We start from the raw sequence: 20,054 nt of genomic DNA, 5'->3' as shown, positions 1-20,054 counted from the left end.
ACCAGAAACGAAGCCACAAAGCCTGTCTCCTAGACTTTGTGGTGAATTGAGGTGAAATTCTAAAGTGATGAACATTTCACTTGAATATATTACTTGTGCTTAATATATAACAAATACAAAAGTTACAGAGTTAAAAAACGTTCCCCTCTAAAATGTATTTTACTACTTTCAGGCATATCTTTGATAACATCTATGATAACATCTTTGTAGTATATCCACTTTGTAAGGAAAGCCTGCGAGTGCTTAGGGCAATAAAGGTGCAAGAAAAGTTCTTTCACAGATTAAGTCTGTAAAATTTATCAGTACTGTGCTGTCACAGTCAAATATATCCTAAACATACCTCTCAAAGTAACATTTGTTTTAGTGAGCAAAGCTGACTTTTTCAGAGCATGTAAATTAATAATGAAAATAATACGCCTCAAACATTCCATTAGTATTTCAGAATATACCTACTGGTGGTTGCTGGCTGTTACCCAGCTAAAAATGAAATCTGTTTTCATCATGTCTGACTTGAAAATGCTACCTTAAAAAAAAAAAAAAAAAAAACAACAAAAACCAACCCACAATAAAACCTACACCACAAGGAAATAAACTTAGATTCACTTAATTAGGGTAATTGACTTACAGAATTAAGTGCATCACTTTCAGACATTCATAATGTTTACTATACAGTAATAATTTAAGGTTCTTGTCTATATTTTATGCTTCAAAATTTGTAATGTTTATTCATACAATATTTGAAAGGATTTCAAAATGAGACAGTTAGCTACCGGTATAAATGAAGAAATATAAACTCAGAACACTGTTAAAATTGCATCATGAGCATTTTCGTTTGGTATTTTACATTTTGATTGAGTTAAGCTGTATATTACAAGAGGGCTTTATGTGACAACAAAGGTGAACTTGAGTGTATTTTGGTTTTGGCCTCCTATATGAATCCTACCCTTAAAATCATGTATAAATACGTTTTATATGTATTTCATACTTATATTTAAACATGATTTCTTTTGTTTAGACTTTTCACTCACATCACTATTTTTTAACTTTAAATTATTAGTGTCTCAATGTTACTCAAAACTGTGTCCTGTGACAAAAAGAATGTTTTACTTCCTCTGGATCTTTGTCACAGCCCTCATTACAGTACTATCGTAAGATGAGATTTACAAGGATCCAAAAAGCTTGTGCATACTCAGCAACCTCTGCCTCCATTATAACCCACAATTTGAGACTTTTGTCCTTCTCATAATTCAAGACTATTTTATCAAAGAGATAAATATTTCTTTATCTAGGTTTACTCCATACTAGAGACATAAGTGTAGCAGTAATCATGTACTGTGCCATATAAATGACTGAAGTCATAAGACTGTGTGGTTTAAAATGGAACACATAGTAAACCACACTAAGTAAATAGACTTAAAGTACTTTCACAAGCATTTATTCCAGTGTCAAGACAGATACCCAATCTTTCTGCTTCTTTAGACACTTGGTATTATTTAGAATAGATAACACAGCATCTCAATATTGTATTAATTGTCACCTTGGAATATGAATTATAATTACTGAGACAGAAAAGTAAAATTACATCTCAGGGTTATAGCTAATGAATTCATGCTCCATCGCTTGTTTCAGCATTTGTTTTGTATAAATATAGAACAATCTTAGCAAATCAAAAGAAAGTTACATATATTAGTTATTGTAAATAAAGTACTAAAAGATTTGTGTTGAAAAATTATTTCCTGTAAAATTTTAGATTTTTAATTATGTATTAATGATCCTCAAAATGAACTGTCAGACACTGATGTCTATTTTGTTAAAATACAGCTGAAATATGTATCTGTCAGCCTATTCTAGACCTTTATTGATGGGTGTAAAAAATAGAGGATTAAAAAGAACATTTCCCTTAATTATTTCATATTTGTCGTGGTTTAAACCCAACCACAAAGCTCGTCCACTCATTCCCCCTGCTTCTTGCCCTCCCCCTGCTCCTGGAGGGACGGAGAGGAGAATCAAAAAGAATGCAACTCCCACAGGTTGAGATAAGAACAGTTTAGTAACTAAGGTATAACACAAATCACTACTGCTACCACCAATAATAATAATGATAAAGGAAATAACAAGAGGAAAGAATACAACACCTCAACACCAGCTGACCAGTAACTCACCCCACTCCCACAAGCCGAGCACCAACCGATACCTCGTCCAACCCTGCAGTGCCCTAGCCCTTCCGGGTAACTCTCCATTACATCCTGGGCATGACGTGCTGTGGTATGGAATACCTCTTTGGTCAGTTTGGGTCAGGTGTCCTGTCTCTGCTTCCTCCCAGCTTCCCCTCCCCCCTGGCAGAGCATGAGGCTCAGAAAGTCCTTGGCCAGACCAAATATATGAGCAGCAACTAAAAACATCGGTGTTATCAGCTCTGTTCCCAGGCCAAAAAGTCAAAACACAGCACTGCACCACTTACGAAGAAGGAGGAAAATAACTGCTACTGCTGAACCCAGGACAATATTTCATAAAGTGTTATAATAAAAGATACCACTTTAATAGCAAATTATTTCTTAAGAGGATTTTCGTTCTCCTTTAAAAAAATTAAGAAAATAAATTATTTTTAAATTTAAATTTGAATTTCTCTAAAGACACAAAAATGAGAAGTATCTTAGTTTACAAGGTGAACCACTGATTTTATTTTTTTTCCATTAAATTATTGCCATGTCAAAGCAAAAACTGCATTCTGCACTCATAAGTAAAACAATCATCCTGCTCTTCCATGTGCTCTAAATATTCACCATATGGGGGAAAAAACACTAGCTATTTTTATTTAAAAACTTTTAAAAACAAAGTTACTGAATCAACAACCCCTAAGAGAAAAATACCCATCCCAATTTCTCTTTTTTGTTGATTGTGGTCAACAAGCTGAACATGATCAAGCAACGTGCCTTTACAGCAAATGTGGCCATCACCACTTTAGGATAAGTGTTAGGATGATTATTTCCCAAAACATCCAGGAGGTGATCCATCCCCTCTGCTCAGCACTGGTGAGACTACATCTGGATTACTGTGTTCAGATCTGGGCTCCTGTCCTGGGGTTTACCAGGAGCCATTTTGCTCCTTCTTAGTAACTGGTGCAAGCTCTGTGTTTTGACTTCCAGCCTGGGAACAGAGCTGATAACACCGATTGTTTTTAATTGTTGTTAAGTAATGTTTATTCTGGCCAAGGACTTTGTGAGTCTCATGCTCTGCTGGGGACGAGGGGAGGCCTGGAGGAAGCAGAGACAGGACACCTGACCCAAACTAGCCAAAGAGGTATTCCATACCACAGCACGTCATGCCCAGGGAGGTAACTGGGAGTTACCCGGAAAGGCACACTCTCTCTTCGGGGGGGTCGAACTCGTTCGGCGGTGGTATCGTATTCTCTTGTTATTTTCTCTTATCAATATTATCATTGGCGGTAGCAGCAGTGATTTGTGTTATACCTTAGTTACTGGGCTGTTCTTATCTCAACCCGTGGGAGTTACATTCTCTTGATTGTCCTCCCCATCCCTCCGGGAGTGAGGAGGGTCGGGGGGGGGGGGTGGGGGGTGTGCGTGAGTGGACGACCTGTGTGGATCAGTTTAAACCACGACAGCTCCCCAGTACAAGAAATAGATGGATTTAGTGGAGTAAGACCAGAGAAGGGCCACAAAGGTAATTAATAGACTTTCACATGCTGAGAGCTAGAACAGTTTAGCCTAAGAAATAGAAGGCTTGGGGGATCTTATCAGTGTATATAAATACTTGATGGGAGGAAATGAAGAAGAGAGAGGACCCAGGCTCTTATTAGTGTCCACTCAGAATAAGAGACAGTTATTATAAATTAAAACTCATGATGTTCCATCCTAAAACACGTTTCTATTGAACAGATAGTCAACACAAGCAAACGTTGCCCCAAAAGGCTGTGGAGTCCCCATCCCTGGAGATACTTGAAAACCAACTGGACACAATCCTGGGCAATCTATTTTAGGTGACCCTGCTTGGGCAGAGTTGGAGTAGGTGTTCTCCAGAGGTCCCTTCCAATTTCAGATATATGTACAGGAGTTCATCCAGGAGATAAGCTAATTAATGAGGACCATTCAGGAGGCAGTTAGAAACAGAACTTTAAATCAGTACATACAACATAATTCAGGCAGGGAGTGAAGTCCCAGAGAGAAAAGCCTTTGTCCCCCGCTTATTCCTGCACTGTGCCTGAAAGATTTTAGAGTGCTATACAGTCTGGACAAAAATCATGCTTGGAAATAGTCTAACAACTTGAGTCTACTCAACAACCCATATCCAGTCTCCAGTCCTCGCTCTGAGCACAACTGAAACACCGTATGCACAGTTTAAGTTTCCACTTCTAAAACACAATTCTGAATTTCCACCACTAAGAAGGTAATACTTGAAAACATCTTGAGACTATGTGGGAGTACAGATCAATCCCTTTTATTATAAATTAGTCATATATTGAAGCTCCATTTTGTTTAAAGGACTGCCCCTGCTTGCAATCAAAGAAACAGTAAATTGGCATCTGGTAATTCAAAAATAATAAATAGAAAAAAATTGGTAGTAATACTTCATAATTATTATTTGCTCTATTTTACATGGATTCTTATAAAGATCAGAAAGCCTTCCACTAAAATTGATGTAAAGGGGAAACCATGGAAACTTATCACCTAATTATTATTATGAACATAGTAATATGTGTTGATTTCAAAATCTTTTTTAAAGTACTTAAAACAATATGTTACTGAATGAGCTATAGTCCAAAACTCTTATTTTTTATTTTTCAGCTTCAGATGCTTTTTAATGCAAGCTATATGCATAGAAATAGTATAAACATTCTCAGAGACGCAGAAACTCTGGATTCACTGGAGGGACACGGAAAATGGTAAGAAAACAGTACATACCATTACAAGATGGCAACGCTCGGTTCCATGCTGGCTTTCCATCTGCACCAATTACACATGTTATAGTTGAAGGATCGATAATCTTATATCCAGAATCACACTGGTACGTAATGGTTGAACCAAGCTTAAAGTCTGTTCCAATTCTTGTCCCGTTCATGATGTTTCCAGGATCAAAACAAGCTTCCCGTGGCTTTTCTGTTAAAATGTATTAAAGTAAATTGACATATACTTTCAATTAAAATAAGAAAGCACAAAATTGAACAACTATCAGTGTTTTTTTCCCAGTCAGTTTACATTGTTCAAGAGCTTATTAAAATATTTTTCTTGTTTCTTCATGCTTACTATAAGGTCATGGAAATTTGCATTAGATTGGTTATCTGGCCAAGGAAATTATACTGAAAGGATCTAACCAAGAGCATTTTCTTCCTACCTTTTGTTAGTAGAACTCTCCAAAAGCTGAATTACTCCAATGAAGCTTAGTAGTGTAACAGAAGAACTAGGATTTCTAGAATTCACCACTTAACACTATTTATGTTTTTTAACAAAGTATCATGATCAGTACTCAATAACTTCTGCCTAGAAATTTGCCATGCTATGGAATAATTTAAACATTAAAAATTTATTGTCCCTTTATTGTTTACAGCAAGCCTCCTTTCCTTGTTTTATGTTAATAAAGTATGTATTTTAATGAAATACTCAAGGAATATTATCAGAGAGCAAAACTAGATGTCCATAATCACAAATGTAAACATTGCCAAGGCGATCAGCTCTGCAGCGGGCACTTTGTGCAGCAGAGTGGAGGATTGTGGTGAATGGGGAGGGTTTCATGAGCCAGGCAAGCCCAGGGGACCAGAGAAACCCACCAGGAACTGTCAGCTTGCACAGACGAGGGTGGTTGACAGGGCAGGCATGGTGCTAAGGGTAACAGCGGCCATCTGCCACCCCAAAAAAAGCAGTCCTATATAGCATGAGCGACCAGGAGCGCTGGAACAGGAGAGGCACACCCAGCATGGCGTGTCAACCAGGATCTGGTGTGGCAGTTTGCACAGCAGTTGACACAGGAGGCTGCTCTTTGAAGAAGGGGCATTCCACAAGTAGGACTTCAAGTCAACATAACCCAGCAGCCAGGCCTGCACAGGTCAAGGACACTCATCCTATCTGACCCTCAAGATAGAATGGGGCACTCACCTGAGAGCAAAGGTTGCAGCTCTGGCTGGGGGGTCTGCACCATCTACCCCAATGGTGGTAGCACAGCTACAGGCTGGGCAGCGAATGGATTGAGAGTAGCCCCCGGGAGAAGAACTTGGGGGTGTTGGTTGATGAGAAGCTCCATGCTAGCTGGCAGTGCGCAAACAGAGCCCAGAAAGCAAATTGTATCCCGGGCTGCATCAGAAGGAATGTGACCAGCAGGTCAAGGGAGTGGATTCTCCCCCTCTACTCTAGTCTTGTGAGACTTCAAATTAGAGCAGCCTCCCAGTACCTAAAACGGGTCTACAAGAAATCTGGAGAGGGACTTCTTTCAAGGGCAGGTATGGATAGGACAAGACGTAATGGCTTTAAAAAGACTGAGAGGAGATTTAGATCAGGTATAAAGAAGAAATTCTTTACTGTGAGGGTGGTGAGACACTGGAACAGGTTTCCAAGGGAATCTGTGGCTGCCTTATCCGTGGAAGTGTTCAAGGCCAGGTTCAACAGGTCTTTGAGCAACCTGATCCAATGGAAGGTGTCCCTGCCCATGGCAGGGTATTGGAACTAGATGATCCTTAATGTCTTTTCCAACCCTAACCATTCTATGAGTCTATAAATTTTATATAAATATTCAATAATGTACTTATTGTACTGCCTTACTGTACTGCCCTTATTGTACTTAATGTACTATTGAAAAGAACTTTTAAAAATATACTGCTCTGCACATATACTTTATTATTTAACTTTCAGTTGAGTACAGGCACACATATGAGATATATACAACAATGTGGCTGGCTTCTATGATCAATAAGAAGCTGAGGCAGCACCTCTCCTGATGAAAAACAGCTTGATAAATCTTAGCAGAGAAGAAAATTAAGCCAGAGACAGCATCTGTGACCAGAAAATGAACCAGCATTTGAAATGTTTACCTTTAATAAACAATCAGTATAACCCAATTTCTGCCTAGTAATAGGTTCTCCCCAGAAAATGCAATTATTGTCCTGCAGTAGTTATTAAAATATGGATATGTAGATTCAACAATAAAGTGGAAAGCAAAATGAATTGTTATGTATCAGCAAGGAAGCTGCAGCAGTCATATATTCTAATTGGGTAAGAAAATTACATTATTCTACAACTCTTTTCCAAATGCTACTTTTGATGTGCATCTTCTATCTCTACATTTTTTCTGGAAGATGAAAATGTACATAAATGACTTCTTTGGCTCCGTCTTCACTGCAAAAGCTCTGACCACACCACCCAAGTCTTGGAAGGCAGACGCAGGGACTGTGAGAATGACGACCTTGGGCACACTGTAGAAGAGGATCTGCTTTGAGACTATCTTAAGAACCTGAACGTACACAAGTCTATGGGACCTGATGAAATCCATATGCGGGTCCTGAAGGAGCTGGTGAATGAAGTTGCTAAGCCACTGTCCATCATATCTGAAAAATCATGGCAGTCAGGTGAAGTTCCTGACAACTGGAAAAGGGGAAATATAACCCCATTTTCAAGAAGGGGAAAATGGATGACCCAGAGAATTACAGACCAGTCAGTCTCATCTCTGTGCCTGGAAAAATCTTGGAGCAGATCCTACTGGAAGGCATGTTAAGGCACAACAAGGTGCTTGGTGACAGCCAGCATGTCTTCACTAGGGGGAAATCCTGCCTGACCAATTTGGTGGCCATCTATGATGGGGCTATGGAACTGATGGACAGGGGTAAAGCACTTGACGTCAACTACCTGGACTTAGGCAAAGCGTTCGACACTGTCCCACATGACATCCTTGTCTAAATTGGAGAGACATCAATTTGATAGGTGGACCACTCGGTGGATAAGGAACTGGCTGGATGGCGACACGCTAAGAGTTGTGGTCAATGGCTCAGTGTCCAGTTAGAGACCAGTAACGAGTGGTGTCCCTCAGGGATCGGTGTTGGGACCAGTCCTGTTCAACATCTTTGTCGCTGACATAGACAGGATTGAGTGCTCCCTCAGCAAGTTTGCCGATGACATCAAGCTGTGTGGTTTGGTTGATATGCTGGAGGGAAGGAATGCCATCCAGAGGGACCTCGACATGCTTGTGAGGTGGGCTGATGCCAGCCTTATGAAGTTTAACCACGGCAAGTGCAAGGTCCTACACCTGGGTTGGAGCAATCCCAGGCAAAGCTACAGGTTGGGCAGAGAAGTGATTCAGAGCTGCCCTGCAGAGGACTTGGGAGTGCTGGTCAATGAGAAACTTAACATAAGCCAGCAGTGTGCGCTCGCAGCCCAGAAAGCCAACCGTATCCTGGGCTGCATCAAAAGGAGTATGACTGGGAGGTGATCCTGCCCCTCTACTCTTCTCTCACGAGACCTCACTTAGAGTATTGTGTGCAGTTCTGGTTTCCTCAACATAAAAAGGACATGGAACTGCTGGAACACGTCCAGAGGAGAGCCACAGGATGACCAGGGGACTGGAGCACCTCCCGTATGAAGACAGGCTGAGAAAGTTGGGGCTGTTCGGCCTGGAGAAGGGAAGGATGCATGGAGAAATCATAGCAGCCTTCCAGGACTCTTCATTAGGGACTGTAGTAATATGACATGGAGTAACGGGTTAAAACATAAACAGGGGAAGTTTAGATTGGATATAAGGAAGAAATTCTTTACTGTAAGGGTGGTGAGGCACTGGAATGGGTTGCCCAGGGAGGTTGTGAATGCTCCATCCCTGGCGGTGTTCAAGGCCAGGTTTGACAGAGCCTTGGGTGGCATGGTGTATTGTAAGGTGTCTGTGCCCATGGCAGGGGGGTTGGAACTCGGCGATCTTAGGATCCCTTCCAACTGTAGGTATTCTGATTCTATGACATGAAAGAGAAATTCTGTGCTCTTCCACACATTTACAGAAAACAATTTTTAAAACCTGTACCAATGTAAAGAGGTATTTGGCAGTTCAGTATGAGTTCATCTAGAAGTACACAGATTTGAGTTTCAATACATACTAAATAACAATTCCTTCCCTTTATGTTTCCATTGATTATGGTGCAAACAGTACCTTTATAGTCAATGGCAAATCCTGACATTCCAACAGAAGCATCACTGCGAAAAGCCAGAAACAGGCTGCTACCACTGCTCTCTATTCTTTCAGGAGCCTGTGAGCCTTGAAAACTACCAATTAGAGGACTGTTGGAATCTTCCCCTTCATAAATATGTAGAAAATCGTAACTGGGTTCCATATTGAAACTGAAAATAAAGGAAAAAGAGAATTAAGCCTTCATTTATTTTTCATGAGTTAAACACTACTGTGACTGTGGCTGCCAATCTTCTGCCTAACACATTTTCTTCTCCAGAAATAAAAGTCCTTTAAAATATGATCCACAGTGAAAATTTACTTTCAATTGATTTAAAAACCTTCACTTTTCCAAAAGATCTACTATCCAGCCATCTTTCAGGCTCTGTCTACAGTCAATGAAAAAGAAGCATATACTCCCAACACTCTTAACACCTTTCTCAAGATGAAATTAATCACCTGCAGAAGAAAGGCCACCTCTTACCTGTGATCACAGGAATGATCCAGACAAATAGCTTAAATTAAAAGTCTAGCTTTTACTTGGCTTAACTGGATGATATTAAGTCCACCCATCACAAACATAAATTTACCATTTTAGATGTAAGATGCTTTTTCATATGGAAAGACCACCATCCTGGAACTTGCCTCTGTTCATAACCAAATTATATCAGAGAGCAATGATAAATTCAGGTGGAACATTATTATTCTTCTTACTAAACCATCTATGGTATGCTGTATTTTATGACATATCTTTATAAAAAGCAATAATGAAGATCAATGTAATGCCTTTCAGAGGAATCTGAGATGAATTCTGAGACAATATAAACACACAAGCTTTTTTATGAGAAACTTATACAGAGCTAGATAGAAGGATACATTAGGACAACTAAAGGAAATAGAAGCAAACCTACATAAAAAAAAAAAAAAAAAGTAGCCAAAGACTCAGTCAAGTGGTGGATTTTTTTCTATTTGTCTTTGTAAACCAAAATAAAGAAATATTTGGCTTTTTTGCAAGTGTGGTGTTCAGCTGTTTTCCTTTCTATCATATCAGTTAGTGCTGTTAAACACAAACTTTTCCAAGTCATGTAATGTCAGATGAAAATAGTTTCATATAATGAATAATATTTCATGCAATATTTTCAAGAGGTAAGGGATGCCAGAAAAAATGTTTTGAAATTTTTGCTAAGACAGAGAATTTTTACTTGAGAGTTAGAAGAGTTGAAAGAAATGGCAGTCTAAAAACCAAAACCAAAGAAAAGTAAATTGCACAGGGCACTGGTTTTCAATCTTCCTGTAGCCAGCACAAATTTGACAAAATATATTGCATCTCTGTATTCTCAGCCCACAACTCTATGCTATGCAGCAGTGCCCTTTTCTTCCTTGAGAATAGTACAGGTATTACCTGTAGCATATTGCCTAAGAATGAGAACTGTTAGATAAAATGAACAGAAAATGGTATGTTAAGAAAGCAAATTTTGTAGATGTCAAAGAAACATTACACCTCTTGATCCTATACCAAAGCTCTTTGTATGTGGGGAAGTCCCTGCTGATTAGAAGCTAGCCAATGCTACGGCAATTTATATGAAGGGTGTGAGGGAAGACCCAAGGAACTACAGACCTTTTTTTTTTGTTGTTTTTTTTTGTTTTTGTTTTTTTGTTTTTTTAAAGGCTGTTGTTGCACTGAGGAACCTATAAACCAAAATGAATGGAATCTGGAGATTTTAAATCAAGTGATGGCACGTATATGTGATCTTTACAATACAATCTTAGTGAATCATGTCACATTGAAAACATTCCTGGAAAATTCTAGAGGAGATTCTACTGGGTACAATTGAAAGGCATTTAAAGAATAATGCAATCATCAGGCACAGTCCACATGGGTTCACTAAGGGAAAAACTTGTTTAACTGATTTGATATCCTTCTACAATAAGGTCACCCACCTAGGGGATGAAGGGAAGGTGGTGAATGCAGTTTTCCTGGATTTTAGTAAGGCTTTTGATACCATCCCTCACTACATACTTCTGGATAAGCTAACTGTGAGATGAGCACGTTCACAGTGCAGCGGGTGAGAAACTGGCTGAGGCGCAAACCTCAAAGGGTTGTAGTGAATGCGGCTACATCTACCTGGTGACTGGTTACCAGCTGTGTTCCTTGGAGTTCAGTTCTAGGGCCAGTTCTGTTCAATGTATTTATTCACACTCGGGATGCAGAAGTTGAAGGCACCATTACCAAGTTTCCTGATAATACCAAACTGGGAAGTGTGGTTGACTATTGATGGAAAGATTCCCTGCAGCGGGACCTAGATGGGATGAAATTTAAGTCTAAATGGCAGATTCTGTGCTTGATACAGAGTAATCCTGGGCAGAAGTAGAAACTGGGAGAGGAGAGTCTGGAGAGCAGCACTACAAAAAGGGATATAAGGTGCTAGTCAAGAGCAGGTCCAAGACAAGTCAGTAGTGAGCCCTGGCAGCTAGGAGGACAAACTGTATCCTGAAGTGCATTAAACACAACATCACTGCTATCTACAGCTTCTTGAGAAGCGGGAGTGGAGAGGGAGGTCCTGAGCTCTTCTCACTGGTATCTCGTGTTAGGATACATGGGAATGGTTCAAAGCTGCAACAAGGGAGGCTTAGACTGGACATTGGGAAGCATTTATTTACTGAGAGGGTGGTCAAACACTGAAAGAAGCTTCCTAGAGAGGCTGTTGATGTTACAAGCCTGCCAGTGTTTAAGAGGCACTCAGGGAATGCTCTAACTAACATGCTTTTAACTTTTGGTTAGCCCTGAATTGGTCAGGCAGTTGGAATACATGATCATTGTGGGTCCTTTCCAACTGATACACTCTGTTCTATTCTACTCCACTCTATTCTATTCTAAAAATCAAATCAGAAAGGATTGCAAAGATGGAGTTATTTCAGCACTGATATTTCATGTAAATCAGAGGAGGTTTGTGATAATGCATTAATACATTTGTAAAGCAATCTCATTTCTCTATTACAAAGTTGCCAGCATGTAGTTGAACACTTTTTTATTAAATATAAATCCATGTAACTCATATGTACATTTATACTAAAAATACTACATTTATTAAAAAAAAAAAAAGAAGTTTTCCATTTCGCTGTTTTATACCTGTAAGAACAGAGGTAATAGTTTCGGTTTTCCCCGCCTTCTTAATTTACATTCCAATTTCCTTTTTTTTCCCCCCATTTTTCTGCAAGTATTTACGAGATCAACAACTGGATATAAGGAAGAAATTCTTTCCTGTTAGGGTGGTGAGGCACTGGAATGGGTTGCCCAGGGAAGTTGTGAATGCTCCATCCCTGGCAGTGTTCAAGGCCAGGCTGGAAGAAGCCTTGGGTGAGATGGTTTAGTGTGAGGTGTCCCTGCCCATGGCAGGGGTGTTGAACTAGATGATCTTGAGGTCCTTTCCAACCCTAACTATTCTATGAGTCTATGATTCTATATTTACATCTTAAAAGGCCCTATATTTCCATCAGTCAGAAGATGGATGAGTTTCCAAGAATATTCTCCAACATCATACAGTTGTAAAAGGTAGTGCCAGGAACCTCGGAAGCTATAGCATAACATTTTTTTTTCAGATTTCTAAGGAAGATATTTTTCTGGAGAATTTAAGAACTTCTAGCACAGAAAATCAAATTTAGGAAAAATTTTGGCAGTCCAGTGTGTATTACTGGACTGCAATTATCTATAATGTGACTGGAAGTATAGCATAAGCTGCAAATTCCATTACAGTGCTCATATTTGTATTTCTTAAAATAGAATTCACAAACAAACCTGAATTCTGAGTAACTATAAATTTCTTTTTTCTAAATTGAAATGGAGCATTTGAGCTGATTATGTGGGCAGTCCACAGAAATATGCTTCTTACCATACCTATCATGTGATATCTTCAAGAGTGTAATGAATGGTAAACTATTCTCATCTCTTAATGCTATTTGATCACATACCTGAAGAACAGAATTATCATATTCCTGTTTATATAATTCCAAGTACCTTAGGCTTCGATTCTTTAATTTCTTGTGTATCAGTATTTTATAAGAAACCACATTTCAATCAGTCAACAAAAGAAACTGTTGGATTTTCAATTTTTTGTGCTGTTGTTGTTGTTTTTGTTGTTGTGGTTTGTTGTTGTTGTTTTTTTCTGGGTTGTTTTTTTTTTTTTTTTGGTGCAAATATTACACAACAGAATTCTGAACATGCCATCATCTCTTCCTAAAAGAATCAGAATTGTATCAGCATCCCACTGAAGTCAACAGCAATGCTGCTATTAGCTGAAAAAACACACTTAGGGCAGAGAATCTAAGACAGAAAAAAATTTACATTTGCATCCATAGATACAGCAAGCAAGATGATTATTTAGGCCTGATTCAAATAGAAATGATAAACTAAACACAGGGATACAACTATATCCCTGAGCTTAAATATATGTGAAAACTGTTTGCAAGAAATGTAGTTTGATGATGGAACACACTGAGTAATTTAACTTTTTCACTATTATTATGAAAACATTATCTAGATGTCTTCTATCTCTTAAGCAGGCCTATTTTTTTCCCTTACCTATCCATTCCAAGCAAAGCATTTTTACTCCGTATTTGTAAAAAACTTTAAGAACTGAGTTACAGACAGAGTCTTCACTACAGCTCAAGTCTCTACTATAAGGTACAACAATGTAAATCAAGCATTTCTAAAGCTGACAGTTTTTCAAAGATATTTCACAGGTCATAGAATTTTTTGTTGCTCAGGAAGGTATTTGATATCAAAAGTGCCATATAACTACATAGTTTTCTTTTATGTTATTTTTAAGCAATGATATAGCACACAACTCACGTACATTCCAGGACTTAGCAAGAGAATATAATTAGAAGCTTTAAGAAGTGATAAATGATGCCATTTTTAGACATGACATTTAAAATCTTTTTAAACAGAGGCATTCATCTAGAAATGGTACCTTTTGAATATCAAGGCAATGACAAAGTCAGGGTTTACTTTTATTCTCCAGTCACATTCTTTCCCAGGAGGATAAGGCTGTGGATAGTTAGGGGATAAAATAACTCCTGCTGGGCCTGTCAGGTTTCCTCCACATGCAGCTGTCAGAATGTAAAAAGAAATAGGAATATGGTCACATGTTGAATTCACAAGCACATATTAGCTGTTAAACAGGAGTAAATTGACTTCTGCTTTTACTCATTTCCAGCTAGCAAACATTTTTGTATTTTCCTTATAAAAAGTCAGCTCTGTGCATATCCAAAAGAAGCCTAAGAGAAGCTCTTTCTAAAGAAATGCAAAGAAATGTAAAGAAATATGTAGTTAAATAGGAAGTCACAGAATCATAGAACAGTTAGGGTTGGAAATGACTCTAAGATCCTGTATATTCTTACCGTTACTTAATCCCATCTCTAGAAAGCTGAAGTATTATGTACTGAAAGTACTTTAAGAACTGGGATAACTAAATAGCAGGATTCTGGAAGCAGGGTTTTTCTGACTGTAGATGCAACACAAAACAGTTTCATTCACTCAGTGAAGGTCTTACCCAAATAAAAAATCCATACATTCATTTAGTTACAATAAACATCACTTTGAAACAGATAAGGAATCCAGCTTCCAAAGACGATAATCACATAGAAGTCTAACTAGAAAGTACAGTAGTAGATACAGGCTGCATTTATATTAGAGTCACACAGACTGACAGGAATACATTTGTAGGCAAAGCAGTTGGTACTAATGGCCATTTCTAGCCTGGTCAAATGGACTGAATGCTCACTAGTTGTTTCAGTGTATCAGATGCACTCATACAACACATTTTCCAGTTTAGTTTCACTCAAAAGCTCCAAGAATATTCAAAATCATGAACTAAAGTGAGAACAAGAAAATTTGCTTGGAAACAATGCTCCTAACCCAAATGAAGACATTGCTAAAGGCATTCCCCTCATGGCACTTTGGAAAACAAACTAAACTGCATTTTCTTCTCCATTATTTATTTATTTATTTGTTTGCTTTAAAAATTAGTGTATTTATGTATTTGGAGGATTTTGTGTCTGCAGTTTTGGTATTTTAGTAATTATTTTTGATCTCTCTTTTTCTTTCATTTTTCTTTCTTTTTTGGTTTCATTCACAAATACTGGTTCCAGTAATGTTTCACGTTTCTGAAATAACATGCATGAGGATGTCTGCTGATATTTGAGCCTGTGATAACCATGATGAAAACTATGAAGTACAGATAGAGCAGAAAACACTAAACAATCAGGAATGGAAGTAACACAACCTTTTGGAGTACTGACTAGTAAAGTTATTAAATGTAAATACTTTTTAATGTACAAGTCTGCATACTGAAATAAGGACTTTATGAAAAATTCTAAAAGACACATAATGGCTTTACAGAACTCTTACAGTTTCTAATATTGTCATGTGTACAGCACTTCTTTAATCTGCTTTCCCTTTCAAAGTCTCCTTGAGTATGTGGAAGAATAACAATATGAATATGCTTTCTGCCCCAAAAAACTGTACTTTTCCTTTCTCTCCTTCTTTATTTCCTTCTTCCTTTTGTATGTAGTTTCCTGGTTTTGTTGTTTGGGGGGGTTCTTTGTTTTTTGGGTTTTTTTATTAGACTATAAAGAAATATTGAGTGATTATTACTGCTGTTCACCAAAATAGCATGAATCTTCTAGACCATCAGACACCACATATATTTTATTTTTTATTTTATGTAAATATTTTTAATTTCTGACTAATCTGAGTATGTTTAGTAAACAAATCCACACTGATATTTAGACATTGCACACAAGGTATCCATAAGACAATGTTCAGATTATATGCGGTTCTAATTCTGCTAGATGATACGGAGTTAGAGACGCTATCCTGCATATACTTCCTAGTATTTTTGAGGTATCTATAAACACTTCAGAGAAACAGAGAGACTGCAGTTGTTTGGGGATTTGCTGTTTGGGGAAGAGCCTCTCTATAACGGCTTGTAGAAAGAAACAGCATTATGTTTATTCCAGTGCTATTAAAACATATTCCATCTGGCTTTTAGGATCACAAAAATAAGTCTTATCTTAATTATAGATCAGTAGGCAAAAAACAATCATAAATATTTAAAAAATTACTATACCTAGAAGATAAATTTTCACAGATGTTGATTAACTCTGTTGTTCTAAGAGCTACATTCATGACTTTAAAATACATTTCAGCAAGATTTCTAAGTCTGTAATCATTAGCCTACTGACCTCAGAGAACCTTTATGTCATACAGGACTACAGAACCAAGAATCAAAACTTGTTTAAAAGAAAGAACTGCTCCCACCCTCTCCTGCTGGAAATACATCTCATTTCTTTCAACAGCATTCCCACTTGGAGTCCCTTCTTTGCATCTACCTTTCAAAACAAGCATCTGGCATCAGAAAAAGATAACTTTAGCTTTCTACGGATAGCACAGGATGGGTATTTAATGCATAAAACAATTCAGAAAATTTTCATAATAAATACTGGGCTACAGTTTATGTAACTAAATTATTACACAGAAGACCAAGCTAACAAGACCATTTCAGTGAGAAATCTTTTTATCCAAATTACTGCTTCCATTTAATAATTTCTCTTAGACTTTGTTAATTTTAACTTTGTATGAAGTTTAAACAATAGAATACAGTAAGAAAATGACATCCCAAACCAGTGTTAAGCTTGAGAATGAGGCTGTCAGTAACTGTAAGTATGAAATAACTGGGTTCTGCAAAGAGCATCGCTCCAGTATGAGCATCATATATATGCCCACTAGTTGAATAAGAAATCTGATCTGTATTAATCTTTAAAAGAGACTGACATTTCATCTGATTACCTATGCATGTAGGAGGATCAGGTTGCCAAAAGAATCGGTTATTCAGTTGCACACATGTAATTTTAGCCTGTCCTTGAAGCTGATAGCCAGGGTCACATTGAAAGGTGGTAGTGTCTCCAGGCTCTCTGCTGTCTCCGTATCTAGTACCATTCTGTGGTGTCCCAGGATCATTACAGGTTGATGCAATAGAAGCTGTAAAGGAATGATGAAATAAATCTTTAAGGTGTAGATATTAAACATCCATAATTAAAAGCACAATATTTTTACATGAGCGTTCAAACCAGAGGCAATATTATTTACTCATAAGTTAATACAGGAAAGCATCTTGTCTCTTTATTTTTACAAGAATCTGCCCACTGAGATATACTGGGATTATGTTGGCTTCCTGTCAGTTTCCTTCGTAGAAAATATGGCCTGAGAGGAAACACACATAAGCTTTTCTTTTGTTTTTTTTTTTTGTTTTGTTTTTTTTTTTGTTTGTTTTGTTTTTGTTTTGTTTTTGTTTTTTTTTTTTTGGTCCAGCTAATGCATCAGAAGAGCTAGTAGCTTCTTTTCTCACTTTAATGTTCTGGTTATCAGCTCAAATTTCTTCATGCACTTTGATGCTTTTTGCACAATAAACTAAGTAGCATAATATTAATAACATTAGTTTATAGTCCTAATATCCTGCAGCATGCAAATGGTATGCTTACTAAGTGGCTGAATCAAATAGCAGTTTTATGTAGCCCTGAAGTTCCTGCATCAGGTGCAAGCAACAACTTTCTTAGGACTCATTCAAAATGAATCCAAGCAAAGTAACTCGCCTATGTTTAGTCTCTTGAGTTTGGATAAGGATTTTACTTTGTAAAAAAAATAAATTAGTTAAAAAAATAAATTAATTATAAAAGCAATGTTAAACTGAGCAGAACAATAAATACGGTATGATTTAAAGTAAGTAATTATTCAGAAAGTACATACACAAATGTACATCCAGTACAAATTTGTGGAAGATGCCAGCTCTTTTACACTGGCTTTAGGTATCCAACATGCTGAGCTGCATAAACACTGCAGTCTTCCCAAGGAAAGAATGTATTCAGAGCAATATGCAGCACTTCAAGTTCTTGGGTTTCAGGATAGCGTTATAAATTACAGGCCAAAAAAGACTAAGAACATAAAGTAATATTTCTTTATGCTTGATAATCACTTTCTGTTGTTTTAAACAGAGAGGCACAGACTCTTCCATACCTCCTATAAACGATGTGTGTTAGTGACAACAGACCATCCTCCCTCCTTGATTTTTTGGGGGTGGGGTGTTTTTTTGTTGTTTTTTTTTTTTTATTTTATTTTTTTCTGTTTCAATCCCAGGAAACATTACTATTTTATTAGAATGACTTTGCTAGCTCATTTAAAATAGTACAACCCAAAGGCTTTCATAAGACAGACTTATCTTATGAAACTATGTAAACACTATTACCACTGTGCAACCTCTGTGGCCATCATGTGCAGGTAACCCTTTTTCTATATCAACAACTGCGTCTACTCCTTCCATCCACACCAAAAGATTATACCAGTATAAGAAACAGCAAAAACAACTAAACATTTGGAAAACTGAAACAATTATCAATTTGTACAACTGGAAAACTTTTTTCTGTGTTGCAAGTTTTCAGGAGACAGTTTGAAAAAAAGAATGAGGAAAATGTGAACCAAACATTTTATATTGGTAAAATGGTTTTCTGTATGTTCTAGCAAATAGGTGGTCACATAGACAAATCACAGAAACTGCAAAAGATCAATATATATCAATTTACAGGTTCTGATAATTAACACACTATGAAGGCGCTTTAACTTTTCATTATTCATAATTTTTTGACCATGTTTCCATTCAAAAATAGTTTCTCAGAACTTGGGATGATTCCTGTATCTAAATGAAGTTAAAGATATGGCAGGTTTTTTAGAAGCGATGGACTTTTTTTTCCACTGGAATTTATAAGCATCAATCTCAGAATTAAAGTAGTGCTGTCATTACTGATGAGTACTGTGTAAACATTCCCCAGGAACCACTCTAACAATTTACATGACACCCCATATTAGTGCAGTTTACTAAATGTATACATGGCCACAAGGGATGGAAAACATGGTCACGACCTCAGAGAAGTTATTTCTTATTTGATGGATAATAACAGCTCTAAAGAATGGATCATTACAGTGCATATTTGTTAAGGAATCGTAATTCTTTCAAGTAAATAAACATACACCCATCTCTGCCATTAATCAGTATCTTTTTTTTTTATAAAATCTCTGAATATCTACATTTTCTCCTTAAAAGGTCCTGCAATATGATATCTCAGCAAATAACATCTTTTCAATTTTAACTGTGTCAAGCATGCACCAATTATGAATGACTGATGCCTTTTAATATTAATTTCAAGGTTAATCTCCATTTCCTATAATATAAAGTTCTAAATTTTAAAAACAATCGCAGACGTTTAGTAAGCACCAAAATATCCTTATTCTTTTGCTCTTGCAGCCTCAGAAGTTATGTATTGGAAACTAACAACCTTTTTATCATGCCAAATATATTTGATCCTAATTAAACAAAACACCAGCCATTTAAGAACTGATGTGTCATCTAGTAAAGTGAACATTTAGACAGACAGTCAACTTTTCAACTTGTCTCCTTTCCAAGTTGTTTTACTTCTCAAGATTCCCAAGAGGTTCTGTAACTGCATGAAAATTACACATCTACTACTGCTTCATTTGGTACTGTGCAAGTATCTAAAGGGTATAGAGGTTATATGCATTCATAAGTAAACCAGACATTAAAAATAACCAGTTCTTCTGTCATCAGTCTTCTTTTATAACAGGCTCACTTCTTCTCAGCCCCTAGACTAATATAGAGACATGCAATTAATATCTAGCTTACACACTTATGAGAGGCCACGTTCATGCTCTGATGTAACGCTGCCATATACAATTTTCAAAAAAACACCTGATGAATCCAGAAACTTGGAAGCTGAACACAATTGCAACATATATTCTACTAAGCAGGGAAACTAATAACCACATTTTAGATTCATGG

At 37.3% G+C, this 20,054-nt stretch overlaps 1 protein-coding gene across 1 annotated transcript in view; it reads right to left on the bottom strand.

Moving 5' to 3' along the window:
* The window catches only part of CSMD1 (CUB and Sushi multiple domains 1), a 1,149,005-nt gene that overhangs the window by 177,365 nt on the left and 951,586 nt on the right, over window positions 1-20,054 (bottom strand). Inside the window, exons 27-30 of the mRNA XM_065681530.1 lie at window positions 16,997-17,188; window positions 14,118-14,256; window positions 9,133-9,320; window positions 4,920-5,114 (exon numbers count right to left, since the gene is read on the bottom strand). Coding sequence (XP_065537602.1) covers window positions 4,920-5,114; window positions 9,133-9,320; window positions 14,118-14,256; window positions 16,997-17,188 — 714 coding nt within the window. The remainder of the gene's footprint in view (window positions 1-4,919; window positions 5,115-9,132; window positions 9,321-14,117; window positions 14,257-16,996; window positions 17,189-20,054) is intronic.

This window comes from Lathamus discolor, chromosome 5, assembly GCF_037157495.1.
Source record: "Lathamus discolor isolate bLatDis1 chromosome 5, bLatDis1.hap1, whole genome shotgun sequence".
In the NCBI taxonomy this organism is placed as follows: domain Eukaryota; kingdom Metazoa; phylum Chordata; class Aves; order Psittaciformes; family Psittacidae; genus Lathamus; species Lathamus discolor.
This window is presented reverse-complemented; position numbering and strand designations above follow the sequence as displayed.